General features: G+C 40.2%; 1 protein-coding gene across 4 annotated transcripts in view; it reads right to left on the bottom strand.

The window, feature by feature from the left end:
• Positions 1-16,456, bottom strand: part of ELMO1 (engulfment and cell motility 1) — an 805,215-nt gene that overhangs the window by 494,197 nt on the left and 294,562 nt on the right. For all 4 annotated transcript variants that reach the window (XM_029589504.1, XM_029589501.1, XM_029589503.1 and 1 more), the window contains one exon: positions 16,234-16,362. In XM_029589504.1, coding sequence (XP_029445364.1) covers positions 16,234-16,362 — 129 coding nt within the window. The remainder of the gene's footprint in view (positions 1-16,233; positions 16,363-16,456) is intronic.

Below are 16,456 nucleotides of genomic sequence, written 5' to 3' on the forward strand. Positions count from 1 at the left end.
ATGTCACTTATAGAACCTTAATATAAATACAGTCCTCCAAACTTTTCACAATGGACAACAAAATCCTTTTTGAGACAAATGAAAAAAAGTTCACAGTAATACCAACAGCTATCAAAAGACTCCTAAAAGTGTTATTATACAGATACTTTCAAATATATAGGATCTTTGTTTTCAGTTTTTATTTTATTTTCCTGGGAATTTATCAGTGTTTATCATAACCATACAAATGGCAGAAAAACAGTAGCGAAAAAATGGCTCCTTTTCTCCCCCAATTATTTTCTCCTGTTTTTGTTGATTATAACAAACACTGATACATTCCCGGGAAAAATAAAATAAAAACTGGAATTGAAGGTCTCTACAATTACACTTCATCTGGCAAGCATAATGAATAGAAGAAGGATATTTTTATATAAACTTTTGTTCAAATAACATCTAGCCACAAAATAAAGCTATATAAAATATAAAAGTTCTTCATAGAGACAAAGGAATGAATTTTCAAATAAGTTATATGCGTACAAGTAGCATTTTTTGTAGCAATTTTTAAAAGCCCATTTACATGCACAAAACCATTTAAAAATTCAGTGAAATTTCAGAGGTAGCAATTTTCAAAAGCTCATTTACTCACGTATCCCCTTTTGAAAATTACCTCCAAAGAGATCAATTTAATGTGTATTAATAGCAGAAACTACAGGACATAAAGGTCAACAAACATATTGACCAGTCATTACATATATGTTAAAGTTTATTTGATATTTGTTTATTTGTTTTATTGTAACTGCTACTTTTTCTTTTAGCACCTGTTAATGTTCTTATTATATCCCCTTTGTCACACCTTGTTAATTGTAAACCGGCATGATGCGATTCCCATCGCGAATGCCGGTATAGAAAAACTCAAAAATAAATAAATAAATAAAATATGGAAAAAATGGAAAAGTGTGCACTACATAGGACTACAAGAAAGTAAGAGCCCATTGCTGCAGTCAGTGGAGCCCATCAAGTTGGACAATAGTCAGAAAATGGTAAAATAAACAAGGGTATAAAAACACCACTAAAATGTATCCTAACAAACAAAAATGTTAGTGGTGAAATTTATACTAGTATATACTGTTACCTAAAAATTCTTTACAGGAATTTATTTTTCCTAACTTACAATAGAGAAAGGTGGAATGATGGAATACTCATATAAAACACTGTAATAACCAGAAAGGTATCACCTCAGATATCCTGATCTCCTTAAGCCAACCATCGTATTCCCATCTACATTTATCCTATGGAATATAATGGGATTACCCCTCAAACCCATATTCACTACCCTATGGAATATTCACTACCCTATGGAATACATTTCCCACTATTCATTATAATCCCCATCTATTATTATAGGCATTAAGATTCAGCCCTATATTTGTCTATATCCTCAATTAATGAATATAAGAATACTACTTATCTATGTCCCTATGTCCCATCTGCTCATCCCAAATTAAATTGCAAATTCCATAGATCTTTAGTCTTCCAAACACAGATAATTAAGGTATCATTAATGACTGTTTTCTAGCTTAACTACCTGGGTCAGCTTGACTATTACTTCCCTATGCATCACTCATAATCATTACATATGCACGCAGGATGCCTCAGAAAGCCATGAATAAACTATTTCAGTTACAATATAATAAACCTCCTTTACCAAAACAGCACTGATTGCCAGTTCCCAAACCATAACAACCCTACCTATGAAAAGGCAATACTGCAAATAAATCACCAATATAGCTCCTATTAGGAAAACAAAATAAGTTAGGCTGCTATACATTTCTACACAGAAACTACATACTAACAGAATATGCCACCTCAGTCACATATACAGAACATAGACGGACCTTCACCAAATACAGAATAAAATGACCATAAACTATAAACAGAAACTTGTAGACAAAAACTGAACTGGAAACCACAAACCAGACTCTGTATGCACTGCAACAAGGGAACAAACAAACATCACCATTCCACATAAATCAAACAAAAAGTCAAAAAATATAAAATATCAATTATAACAGTGAAACTATACAAACCAGAAGAACAAATAATTCAAAACGGATAATGAATGGAATAATAAATAATAATTTTTAAAAATGAGTTTGTAACTAACAAAACACCAATAAAATATTTTAAAACAGCAGACATCAAATAACAGGCTATAATTAAAACTAATAAGGACAAAAATTCCCCCTGCTCTCCATAACTGTGAACTTTTGATTTCCAGTCACTCTGCAATTGTGGATTAGTGGAGAGAGTAGGTGAGGTGGGAGGAAAGGGGACACAAACCTTTTCTTCTGTCATAAAAATACACACACATACAAACACCGACCCATGCTCTCTCTCCAATACACACGCACATGCTCTCACACACACTCCCTCTCTCATACTACACAGGCTCTCTCTCTCCCTCACATGCACTCTCACACTCGGGGCCTCTCCCTCTCTTTGGGCTGTGGCGGGATAGATTCTGCTGCAGTCCTGCTGAAACCTTTGGGCCGTGGTGGGATGGGCTTCGCTGTGGCCCCACTGACCTCTCTCTTTGCTCTGCGGCGACATAGGTTCTGCCACAGCCCCTCTTCTTTTCTTTGGCTGCCAGGAGCCAGGGGCTTACATTATTTTGCTGACCCTTCTCGCAGCAGCCAAATGCTGAAGGAGTGGAACTCACAAGACCAGAGCAACCAGCCCACCATGGGATACCTAATCCCCAAACAGGCCAATCTGCTCCTGAAGAGATGAATTTCTTTTATTTTGGAGGGAAACACCTACCCAATAAATGATTGCAGCTATGCATATTCGCCAACAAATAAGAATTATGCGGGCTTGTTTACAAAATTGCTTTTCATTGTGAATATAACAGAATCTATCTTCCCTTTCATCATTCTTCTTGCCAGCTTTTATCTTGTAATCAGCTGTAACCAAGGCCAGCGGGAGCATTAGGCAGATTAGGCGGCCACCTAGGGCACCGGAAGTGGGCGAGGCGCTGTAGTCGGAGGTGAAGGTGGCATTTTTGAAAGCAGTGAACGAGGGTGGAGAAGCATGGAGCTGGGAAAGATCATGGTGTGGGAATGGAGCTGTGGAGGTTCATGGTGTGCGATTTGTGGTGTTTGATCGAGAGACAAAGATCACATCATGCCATGAAGTCGTCACCTCCTAGAGTGGATGCAGATCCTTGCACTGGCACTGATTGTAACATTGTTCAGTGTATTTTGATCATTTATCAGTCCCTAACTTGCTTGATGTGGAGTAAATATGAGACACCTATACCACCCCTAATTAAAAGCACAGGACTTCAACAAGATGCTGCTCCCAAGCCCCACAGTCACTGATTTATCCTTTTAGATGGCCAAGAGCACTACTAGTTAACGAGACTTTGTCCCTGATAATTTTGTTTAATGAAGACTAAAAAGCAAAATCCCTATGGATTATAGCTTCCTTTACTCAGTACCTGAATTACTAAACTATTTTTGTTTTGACCCGACAGAAGTTATCTTCCGTTCCTTTGGTCTTTCAGCAAAATCTGAAGCAGGGCTGGGAATCTGGTGCCATGAGCCTTCATTTACAATTACCCCTGGTATGTTTGCCCCCTTATTTTACAATCCCCTCCCAATTTACCTTAGTCAGTCTTTGAGGCAGGGGCCCTTCAGTCCTGTAGGAACCCTGCGGTCACGGGCCTTAAATCTGGCCACTTGGTGTCACCACTGCACCACTGACAACCTCCCCCAGAGGCTGAGAACAGTGCCCCTGCAGCATCCCCCACACCAGCTGAGCAGGCATCGATCCCAGGCTCCTTTACATGACAGTGAGCAGCAGTGCCAGAGCCAGTGGGCAGACAACTATTTTTTTTCCCTATAGACACAGGATGGGAACAAAAGTTTAGTAAACCTGGCCCTTGGTGTCTTTTCCTCTTCTATTACTTCTAAAGACATAGGCATATATTTTGCAAAATTCTTTAATTGTGTAAATGGCCAAATATATAGACGTATTAAATGTGCAGCATTTTTTCTCATGCTGCAAACAAAGATATATGGATCAGCTCACAAGTGTTCTGGTTCAGCCCTTTAGGGATTTATTCCTTTGCATAATTTTTTTTTATTTTTTTTTACAGGATTTCTTCAATCAACTTTCACAGAGGGCACAGAGTTTGCCCCTTGCCCTCTCAGATAAGTGTCAATATCAAAACATGCATGTACAAACTGCCTTAAATCCAGTTCCAGGAAATTCTCAGAGTGTTAGCATCCAAGACTTGCTGAAAATCGAATTACACATTACAGAAATACACTCCCTCTTGTAACTATTTTCCTTTGGCTCATCACACTGGGTAGCTTACAAAATGACTTTAATGCATAACACAATGTGATTCAGCAGAACATAAAAAAACACAAGTGAATTGGCTGCTGTGTTCTTCTAACTTTCCCCTCAGGAGCTACAGACAAAAAGCTATTATATTGCTGCCTTTCCTCATAAAATTTAGTTTAATCCATCATAATGAAAAAGCCTGGCAAAAATCAGATTCCTCTACCTTGAGCTTGTAAAGCAGTCTAGAAAAGGCTGGGGCTGGCACTGAAGGCAATTCATTGAATGCACCAGAGTCTATAAGATGCATTATGTGACCTTACACGTCGTCCCCCCCCCCCCCCCCCAAAATTACAACATTCCAAATCTAAAATGCCATGAATCAAACCTACAGTTCCTGCAACCCATGTTGGCAAAGAAAATCATGCAGGACTAAGCCACTGACATTTTAATCTTGACATTTATAATGAATTCTCCAACAGCAGAGAAAATAAAAAGCCATATTCATCGGTTGCCTTGTTGTGTTGCCCACCATTATTTCCCAGTCATGTGGATTAGCTCTGTGGTAAATGGAGGGAGGGACTGCGGACACATTCAGCGAGGACAGAAATACACAATACATACTGTGCTTACCTAGCTTTAAAAAACAGTTTTCTATAACTAAGTTTATCTACAGAAATCTGATACACAAAAAATACTTTGAAAGAATACTCAAATTGCAATTTTTAAACAACTTTAAATAAAAATAAATAGCTGTACATCTCTTTTCCCAAACTAAAAAACACAAACGTTCCTTTTGATGAATCCATGTAGTCAAAAATACAGTTATTTATTTAGCGCACACCTTTTCAATGGTAGCTCACTAAGGGGTAAATTTTAAAAGTGGCGCACGGGCGTCTATGTGCCTGTGTTGTGCCTGTCTGTCGCAGATGACTGTGACCGCGAGTGCTCTCTGCTTGCTCTACACTTCTGCCCTCCCCCAGTCTGCTCGCCGAACGGGCCTGCCTGCATCGCCATGTTCCTCAGGGCTCCGCGCGGAGGCACGGACGCCATCATTTCTCACTCTGATGTTGGGCCCTCCTAGGCGCGGGCGTCACAAGTCCCACCTTTGAAGCTGCTTCGGTGGGAACCTCGGGGGTGTCCCCAGTTGATGATGTCATCGGACTCCTGTATTTAAGCTACATCGGTGCCCTCAGCCAGCTGACTTGGCAACAAGTTTCGTACGAGTCCTATACCTGCTTCTGGTTCCTGAGATGCCGCTCTTGCCTGCACCTTGAACCCTGTCTGGCACCCGCTCTTCAGAGGTCAGTGTGTGCTCTGTCGGGGACTCGCTCCCCTGGCCTACTCCGCTTCTCTGGCTGGCTCTGCGCCTCTTGGGTTCTACCTGGCTACCGGTTCTACCACCCAGGTCTCCCTTAGAACTACTTCAGTGACTAATGAATCCTCGGCTGGCCTTCCCACTCCTCGGGATTGTGCCTGTGTCATTCAAGACCGTCCGTGCTCTCCCGCTCCACGGGCTGTGCTTACTATTTCAGAGACTACCATGGGCCTCCCCGCTCCTCGGGGTCTGCTCCAGGAAATACTACCACTGCCAGCTGTCCCGCTCTGCAGGCCTGCTTCTCTACTACTCAGCTGGCTCTCCCTTGATCTCCGGGTACCTGCCTACTGGAGCTGCTGGAACCAGGCTTGGGCTTCCCGCCGTGTGGGTTGGCCTGCACACTCCTGTCTACGCCCACCACACTGCAGCTCCACCCTGTGGGGCTGTCCTACCGGAGAATCTCCTGTACATCTATCTCTGCGCCTAGCACCCTCTCTCTCTCCTGACTCTCCAGGTGTGCCTACAGTCTGCTACCCTAAGGGGTCACCTTCTTGGTTCCTGGGGGGTCCTTCCTCCACTGTGCTCAGAGCTTCCTGCTACTCAATCACCTCGCCTCCTGTTGGTGTGGACCTGTGGGGCTCCTCCCTACAGACAGTGTCAACTCGCACCTCAGGCCAAGAGTCCACATACACACCAACTATAACAGCGTGCAGTTCCCGGCACACGCACACATGAACAGGCCAATTTTATAACATGCGTGTCGCCCCCTGCTTGCCCCTTTCGGCTGGAACTGGTTTTGCGCATATCAGGAGACATGCGCATGGCTGGCCCGCTTTGAAAATGCACGAGGCACGCACGCAACCCAGCCACACACGTATCTCCCGCTTTGTTCGCGTGCAGGCTTTTGAAAATTTTCACGTAAATGAAAAGGTAGATATAATTGGCATCTCAGAGACCTGGTGGAAGAAGGATAACCAATGGGACACTGTGATCCAGGGCACAAATTATACCGCAACGACAGGATGGATCAAATTGGTGGAGGGGTGGTGCTATATGTTAGAGGGATTAGGGTCAAACAGGATAAAAAATTCTACAGGAAAAAATGCACTGTGGAATGTTTATGGATGGGAATTCCATGTGAGAAGGGGAACAGAATAGCAGTGGGGGTGTACTACCATCCACCTGGCCACAATGAACAGACAGATGATGAAATGCTAACAGAAATTAGGGATACTAACAAAATAGCAACCCAGTAATAATGCATGATTTCAATTACCCCAATACTGACTGGCTAAATGTCAGGAAGTAAGGAAGTAAAATTTCAAGAGAAAAAAAAAAAAGACTATTTCATGGAGCAGCTAGTACAAGAAACAAGAGGGGGAACTAACTATTTTAGACCTAATCCTTAATGAAACCCATTATTTGGTGCAAGAGGTAATGATGTTGGGGCCACTTGGCAACAGTGATCATAGCATGATCAAATTTGACTTGATAATTGGAAGGAGGTAACAGCAATGGTAATATTTATTTTTGCTATATTGATTTTAAATTAACAAATTTTTAAAATGGTTTACAGAGATAGTAAACAATAAAAATAAGCACATGGTGCAATTACAGTCTTATGATTAGTAAAAAAAAAAAATTAAAACAAGATCAAGTAAAATCTTACAGATAATATACAATGAAATACAATAAATAAAAATCAATAATGTAAAATAAAGCAGGTCAACGAAAAGTACTTAAGAAGCACTATATAAGAACTTCAGTGACATTCAAATACTTGATCGAACAACCAGGTTGTAATCACTTTCCTAAATTTCAAGTAGTTCTTTTCAAACCAATAGAGGAATAGCATTCTAGCTAACAGGGGCCTGATATTAGAAAGTATAATCCCGAGAGCCTTCCAGAAAAATTTCTTTATGGGATGGAAGCCTCAGAAGTTCTTGTATGGTGTAAGAAGAGGTTTACCCCTCGTAAGGGCCTAGAAAGTCAAACATAAAATTTTTTAAAAATCCTGCAGCAAACCGGTAACCAGTGAAGTTCTCAGGGGAAAGGAGAAGCAGGATCAAATTTAGATGCTCCAAAAACAACTATTTCCTCCATATTTTGGAGAAGCTGAATTCTTTTTAAATTGGCTTCTGTGGGGCCCAAGTGCAAGGAGTTGCAGTAATCAAAGCATGACAACACAGAAGCACTGCATAGCAATTTCAAATCTGATTTTATCAGTAAGGATTCAATACTGCCAACAATTTGCAAACTGTAGAATACAGATCGTGATAAAGTAGAGATGTGCCTTGTCATAGATAAAGATGCATCAAATTTCATCCCTAAAATTTTAATTTCTTCAACCAAGGGAATGGAGATATTATTCATAGAGGGCAAGTGTTAGATATTGGATTTACATCTTCCAAACCAAATTGCCTCTGATTTTTTTGGATTTTGGAGGACACTAAGGAATCTACTGTGATAACATTTAACTTTCAAAAGGGAGACTATGATAAAATGAGGAAAATATTAGGAAAAACTGAAAGGAGCAACTGCAAAGGTTAAGAGTTTGGCTCAGGCATGGACATTGCTTAAAAATACAATCTTGAAAGACCAGACGTATTCCATGCATTAGAAAAGGTAGAAAGCAAGCCAAATGACTGCTGGCATTGTTAAAAGGTTAGGTGAGAGAGGCTATTCTAGCCAAAAGAGCATCTTTCAAAAAATGAAAATGGGATCCAAATGAAGAAAATAGGAAACAGCATAAATACTGACAAATTAGATACAAAGCACTGATAAGGAAGGAAGAAAATTCAAAAACAAGCTTGCTGTGGAAGCAAAAACTTGTAATAAAAACGTTTTCAAGTACATTTGAAGCAAAAAGCCTATGAGGGAGTCAGTTGGACCAGTAGATGATCAAAGATTAAAAGGAGTACTAAGAGAGGAAAAAACTATAGCAGAGAGATTAAATTAATTCTTTGCTTTGGTCTTTACTAAGGAAATATATGGCAGATACCCATGCCAGAAGTGATATAGTTGATTATTCATAGAAAATGAAACAAATCTCAGTGAACATGGAAGTGTAATAGAGCAAATTGAGAAGTAAAGAGGAGCAAATCACCTGGACCAGATGACATACATCCTATAGTGCTGAAAAAACTGAAAATGAAACTGCAAACCTAGTATTTACTAATCTGTAAACTATCATAAAAATCAGCTACAAAACCTGAAGCCTGAAGGGTGCCCAATGTAATATGAATGAAAAAGCAAAAAAAAAAAAAAAAAAGAATTCCAGTAAACCTCAGACAGATAAGCCTGTAGTCAGTGCCAGGATAAATGACTGAATCTATTATAAAGAACAAAATTACTGAACATATAGATCAGTGGTTCACATGCAGGTATGTTGCCACACTTCCCGGTCCCCCGCTGCTCCCCGGTCCTCCTCCACCCGGACTTAAAATGCTGTCAGCCTGGAACCGACCCTCGTTTGCCACGACTATGCACGGACTGACTAATATTGACCCCCGCTTTGGCTGACCTCTCTTGGACTGATATTCTGGCTTTCACCCTTGCACTTCACTCAGACAATCTCTTCCGGCCCCCGGTGACCTTCGGGCCTACACACTTGGATAACAACAGCGTCTTCCACGTGGCTGGACCTGCAGGCACTGCCTGTCTCATCCGGAGGACCTCTCTGAACTGTTGCCTTCCCGAGGTCACCGGAGCTTCCGGTTCTGGTCTAGTCCACACCTACTCTGCATCAGCCGCGCACCCTTGCTCGTAGTGGGCACACCTCTCAGATACCTCTCCGGGAGGCCCCGGAGGTCCACCTAAGTCCAGGCAGTCCGGGTATCCAAGGGTTCAACTTGCGGAAACCCCAGACTGTTCAATTGGTAAAGCTCCAGCTAGCTTCTGTTTCCTTGTGTGCTCCGCCTCCTGGTGGCAGGCACTCTCTGGGTCTGACCAGAGAGCCATACCAATCCTGCAGCAGGCCAAGGGTCCACCTCCAGCACAACAGTTTGGACAAGTTCCTGGAAGAAAAGTCCATAAACCATTATTAAGGTGGACTTGGGGAAATCCACTGCTTATCCTTGGGATAAGCAGCATGGAATCTAGCATCCTTGTGGGATCCTGCTAGGTACTTGGGACCTGGATTAGTTACTATTGGAAACAGGATACAGGGTTTCATGGACCTTCGGTCTGACCCAGTATAGCAATCTTATATTCTTGAGGAGAGTTACATCCAGGTACTGCAGTAGTGTGGCTGCTTTATTAGTCTACTTGAATACATGGAAACAAAGGTCAGCAGACAAAAATATATAAGGTGAAACCTTTTTATTCAACTAGTGAAGTAAAAGACAATTAAAGCCAAAAGGGCATCATTCAAAAAACGGAAAGCAGACCCAAATGAGGAAACTAGGGAAGAGCATAAACACTGGCAATTTAGATGTAAAAAAAAAGTAATTAAACAGACTAAGATAAAATTTGAAAAGAAGCTTGCATTGAGGTCAAAACAAGTAACAAAAACTTTTTTCAAGTACATTCAAAGCAAAATGTCTGTGAGGGGGATCACTTGGGCTGCTAGGTAGATGACAGAGGGGTAAAAGGGGTGATCAGGGAGGACAAGGAAATAGCAGAAAAACAAATTCATTGCCTCTGTCTTTACTCAGGAGGATGTCGGGGGTCATACCCAATTGGAAACATTTATTGATGGTGATGACTGAGCAACTAGACGGAATCACTGTGAAACTAGAAGATGTAATAACTCAGATTGACAGACTAAAGAACAAATGACAGTTACCGTATCACATGGTCTCCACCCCAGAGTTCTCAAGCAACTCAAAAAAGAAATTGCAAACCTGTTTTTGGTGATTTGTAACCTATCATTTAAAACAGCCATGGTGACTGCAGGGTGGCCAACATGCCGCCAGTTTTAAAAAGAGCTCCACTCCAAACCGGTGAGCCTGATGTCAGTGCCGTGCAAACTTCTTAAAAACAAAATTACTGACCACATAAATAGACCTGGTTTAATGGGGGAGAGTCAACATAGGCTTTGTAAAAAAAAAAAAATAAAAATAAAAAAATGTTGCCTTACCAATTTACTAGATATTTTTGAGGGTGTAAATAAACATACAGACAGAGGTGAGCCGGTTGATATAAATTTTTTGGATTTGCAGAAGGCATTTGACAAAGTCCCTCATGAGAGACTCCTCAGGAAATTGGGAGACCATGGGATTGAAGGCTGTGTCCTACTGTGGATTGGTAACTGGATAAAAGACAGGAAACAGAGGCCAGTCTCCGAATGGAGAAAAGGCATTCGTGGAGTGCACCAGGGGTCTGTATTGGGACCTGAGCTACTTTATTCATAAATGATCTGGAGAAAGGAACAACTAGTGAGGTGACCAGATTTGCAGATAACATAAAATTGTTTTGAATCATTAAAACAGCAATGGATTATGAAGTACTACAGAAGGACCTTGTGAGACTAGGAGATTGTTTGTTTCTAAATGGCAAATGCAATTTAATGTGAAGTAATGCATTATGGAAAAAAAATCCCAACCTTAGTCACACGATGCTGGATTCTGTGTTAGAGGAGTCACAACCCACAAAAAGGACCTCTGGGTCCTTGCGGACGATAGCTTGAAATCTTTTTCAGTGTTTGGCAGAGGATAAAAAGGCAATTAGAATGTCAGGAATTGTTTGGAAAGTAACAGCTAATAAAACTGAGAATATCATAATGCCTTTGTATAGATCCATGGTGCAATTGCACCAGGTCCTTGAGTATTGTGTGCAGTTCTGATCGCCCCATCTTAAAAAAGACATTGTAGACACAGAAAAGGTACAGAGAAGGGCAACAAAAACGATAAAAGGGTTGGAAAAGCTTCCTTATGGAGAAAAACTAAACAGATTAGGGCTTTTTAGCTTGGAAGAGAGACGAGCGAGAGGGGATAGGATTGAAATTTATAAAATTATGAGTGGTGTACAGTGGATAAATAGGGAACAGTTATTTACCCTTTCAAACAACACTAGAACTAGGGGATACTCCATGAAATCAGCAACCAACAGATTTAAAACAAATCACAGGAAGTATTTTTTCATTTGGTGCATAACCAAGCTTCTGTTGCCAGAGGAAATTGTCAAGGCACCTAACATGGTGGGGTTCAAAACAGGACTGGAGAAGTTCCTGAAGGAAAAGTACATGAACGGTTATTAGTCAGACTTGGAAAGCCAACGCTTATCCCTGGAAGTGAGATACAAGAAATAGATCAACTATTGAGGATCTGACAGATATTTGAGACCTGTAGGGGCCACTGCTGGACACAGAATGTTGGGCCTTGGTCTGACCCAACATGGCACTTCTTTTATTTATTCATATTCCACTTTATGCTCTTAACTTATTACATTTCGTGACTAGCTTTTGGGAGTAATGCTCCCTCAGATCCAAACAGTATTGGCATGACAGAGGAAGAGAAGACATAAAATGACTTAACAGAGACTACTTGGTTTTTTTCCTTGTAATAATAATTCTTCTGTCTCCGTGTCACCTTCATATCACTCTAACACATAAAACCTCACTCTTTCCCTCCCCTTCCTCTTCACACCACCATTGAAATGTATTCTATGATTCACTTGTATTTTCTGCCAATGTCATCCCCAGCTCTGATACGTTCATTCTGTTAGGACCTGAGGAAGGGAGTGTAAACTCCTAACAGCTGGTAAAGAAATGTATTAGCTTTGTACAATAAGGGCCGGAATTTTAAAAATGTATGCGCGTAACTGCTCTTATGCGCGTCGGGCCTGCGCAAGTTATAAAATCGAGTGTACATGCGCACGCGCCGGATAGCGTGCGCACATGTACACCCGCACGCAACCTTTTAAAATCTACCCCTAAAAGAATATCGCTTTATATTTTTTGTTTGTTGAACTTTATTTCCGTGCATTCAAAAATACAGTGCAATCAACAGAAGCAGCTCACATTCACTGCACCCTGAAAAGATGACATCATTACTGAGACAGGAAATTTCTAAAAATGTTTGCAAAAATCAAATTCAATGCAGTTCTAGATCTTCAAACAGACTATTTTTTTTGGAAACTACTAAAAACGCATCCTATTACTCCCAACCTATGTTTTCGAGGGAGTAAATCAGCTGTTGAAGAAAAATGCTATGCGTCTTCATGAAGCAGCGTTTCAGAAAAGAGGGGATTTTCACTGCTCCCTGCTCACCAGCTCGGAGATGCTGAGATTGGGTCAATAAAAGAATTGCTGCTAGTCCAGCTCAGAGTAAACTGAGCCAAGCTACAGGGGAAGGGGCATGGCTGACTAAGAGGTAGGCAAGCAGAACTCGTGGGCACCATACTGCCCCTCTGAATCAGTCTGAGAACACACAAGCCAAAAGGAGAGCGCTAAAAGCAACTTCTGCCCTGCCTGCTGTTTTGTCCAGCAACTGCCCTGAGAAGTCAGGGCAGTCAGTGACTCTGACAGGTAGATATGGGGTTAGCACCAATGAATGAGAGACGGAAGGAGGGATGTGATGGGATAAGAGAAGAGAAAGGATGAGCGGCATAAAAAAGGGAAGAGTAGGATGAAAATGGAATGATGAGAGAAAGAGGAAGTACAAAGGCCTAGAGGAGAGATTAAAAGAAAAAAAAAAAAAAAGCTAATGTTTCCATTTTCTACCTGAAGGTCATGTATTTTATTCTTAGGGTCATTTCATTCCTATGAAACCAAAAGCCCAATCCTCTACCCTTTCTAACCTCACCTCTTCCATAAATGCATGCCTCCATTTCTCTAAAGCTTTTATTAAGATCTGAAGGCCTTTTTTCTAAGAACAGGGGAATACTTACTGACCAGCCTGCTGAACAGCACCCAAGGGTGCAAAATAAATGAAAAAAGGAAGGGGCCTGAGGTAAACCTTACTACAGTGTTAACAGATATATTTGAAAGTATCTGGAAGCAAGATATTCTGAAGGAAATCTTTTTTTCTCATCAAAACCTGAAACCTTCCCATTAAAACCTGAAAGAAAGTATTGGTGATAGGTGCTACTTTTTTCCCCTGAAGTTTCTATGCAAATGAACTATTTGTTATAAGGATAAATGTACTTTTTATGATCCAGAGCACCTTAAAAGTCTTTTCTGAATGAGAAAGCCAGACATTCATGCTACTTTGCAGAGATAGCTCACATATGTCTTTACATCTCTATACATATATTTTAAATCATTTATGATTGGTCACGGTTTAGGTACTCACTGATCTGCTATAATTAATTTTATGTTCTACCTGATTGTGCTGGTTACATCTTTTCCCCATATAGGGGACTAGATGCCAGTTCATGATCTATTTCAAGATTTATTTTGTTTTTGCGTTTAATTTTCATACATGAATTTGGTATTTCTTTACATACCTAACAGATGTATTTATGAAAATGTTAGCAACAAGAATAAAATCCCTGAAACTCGAGTTCACCTTTTATCCGATTTAGAAGGGCACCCAGATGATCTAACACAAGGAGGCCAATGTACTAAAAAAGTGCTAAAAACTGCAAATATGAGTACACAAATAAAAAGCATAGTTAGCACTCGTAAATGAGGTTTTCATATGCTAACAGCACTTTTTACGCATGAACATTCATTAGTTTTTGCAAGATTAAACGCAAAATTCTAATAGAGTAAAACACCCTTCTAATAGAAAAACACCCTTCTAATAGAGTAAAACACCCTTCTAATAGAAAAACACCCTTCTAATAGAGGAGTACTGCAAGGATCATCACTTTCACCCACCCTTTTCAATGTCTACCTGCTACCACTCTGCCAACTACTTACAAAATTAAGCCTGAAACATTTCCTTTTTGCAGACGACGTACAGATCGTAATCCCTATAAAAGAATCAATCTCAAAAACAATGGAATACTGGGACAGTTGCCTATTAGAAATTAAACTTCTCCTCAACAGTCTAAACCTTGTACTCAATGCTTCGAAAACAGAATTCCTGCTCATATCACCGGAAAACAATAACATACTTCCTAAACCACCCACACTCCTTAAAACAACCCACGTAAGAGACTTAGGAGCCATCCTAGACAATCGTCTCAACCTCAAAACATTCATTAACCAAACCACCAAAGATTGCTTCTACAAATTACATATCCTGAAAAGAATAAAACCGCTGTTTCACACTCAGGACTTCAGAACAATCTTGCAAGCAATAATCTTTTCCAAACTAGATTATTGCAACTCATTACTATTAGGCCTCCCAGCTTCTTACACCAAACCTTTACAAATGGTTCAGAACTCTGCAGCCAGAGTCCTTACAAATTCCAGGAAAATTGACCACATTTCACCTATTCTCAAAAACCTCCATTGGCTTCCGATCCACTATAGAATCATGTACAAAACCATTAACATCATTTACAAAACTATCAACCAACACACGCAACTCGACCTACAAATACCACTTAAAAAATTCACCTCTGCCAGGCCTATCAGGGAACACTACAAAGAGTCACTCCAAATTCCAAAGGCCAAAACCTACCAACATAAATCCTTGAGTCTCAGAGCCTTCTCATCAGCAGGTCCAGCTCTCTGGAACTCGATCCCACCTGATTTGAGACAAGAGCCATGCTCTTTAACATTTAGGAAAAGACTAAAAACTTGGCTTTTCAAAAAAGCATTTCCAAGCCTTGAATAAAACCTCCTCTCACTAGCACTAACTCGTATGCAATAATGGAATGTAAACACGAATCAACCAACCTCAAACCCTCTCTCACTAATTCCTGCTGAATATTTATCATACTATTACCATTCACAACTATGTCATATTTATTCATTTGATTACCTATGTACTGTTTCATAGTCTTATTTTTTCACTTGCTATTCTAATGTATCAATAGGCTGAAATGTAAATATTGTGCTGTTCAATTTCTCCCCTTCCATCCCAAGTTTATTTTCCTTGTTTTTTGTAACTTTCCCTCTCCCTTTTTCTGATTCACTGTATTTAAAGTTCAAGGTTCTTATTGAAAATATTGTTTTTTACGTTACGTTATGCTTTACACTCCTTGTTATTTGTAAACCGGGTTGATGTGATGCCTATCATGAAACTCGGTATAACAAAAACAATAAATAAATAAATAAATAAAATGGTTCACCGTCATGCAAACTGCTTCATGAACACCTAAATTGCAAAAACATTAACTGCACCATGCGAACTGACATTCAGGCTTTTGTGATAAAGTCCATAGGTAAAGCATGCACATACTTTACCATCTGGGCTCATCTTCATGTCATTAACTTCGCCCATTAGTGTGCACGAGAAAACATTTTGTTTGTTTCATTACTGTGCACGTAAGAGCATAAGATCAATTTCACACACATAAAAAATGTATGCATATAAGAAACAAAATGAAATAAATGCACATCCCTAATACTCAGTGATGTTAATCCCACTTTAGTACATTGGCCTCAGAACTGCTTAGCTAATATATTATTGTCACTGCCACCATAAAGCTGAGCTGGAATTGGGCTCCATCTTAAATAATAAACAATAAAAGATTCAAAACATAACTTCATGAAATAAAGGGGGTTTTTTTTTAATAGTAGAAACACTTACAATAAATCCAAGTTTTTTGTAGTCCCTGGTGTACATTGATTTGCGTTTCTCAATATTGCCACCGGTGTTAGGTTCAGACTCGACGTCAAAGGCTATTCTTCTCAGTTCAAATATGATGTCCCTCTGGGCCTGTGAGAAAGAAGTTGCATGTTTCAGTAAAGAGAAATTGAATTTTATTCTACAAGGGGGCACAGCAGGAAAGGGAAAAGAATGAATATCGCTC

Source organism: Rhinatrema bivittatum, chromosome 2, assembly GCF_901001135.1.
Source record: "Rhinatrema bivittatum chromosome 2, aRhiBiv1.1, whole genome shotgun sequence".
Taxonomy (NCBI): Eukaryota; Metazoa; Chordata; class Amphibia; order Gymnophiona; family Rhinatrematidae; genus Rhinatrema; species Rhinatrema bivittatum.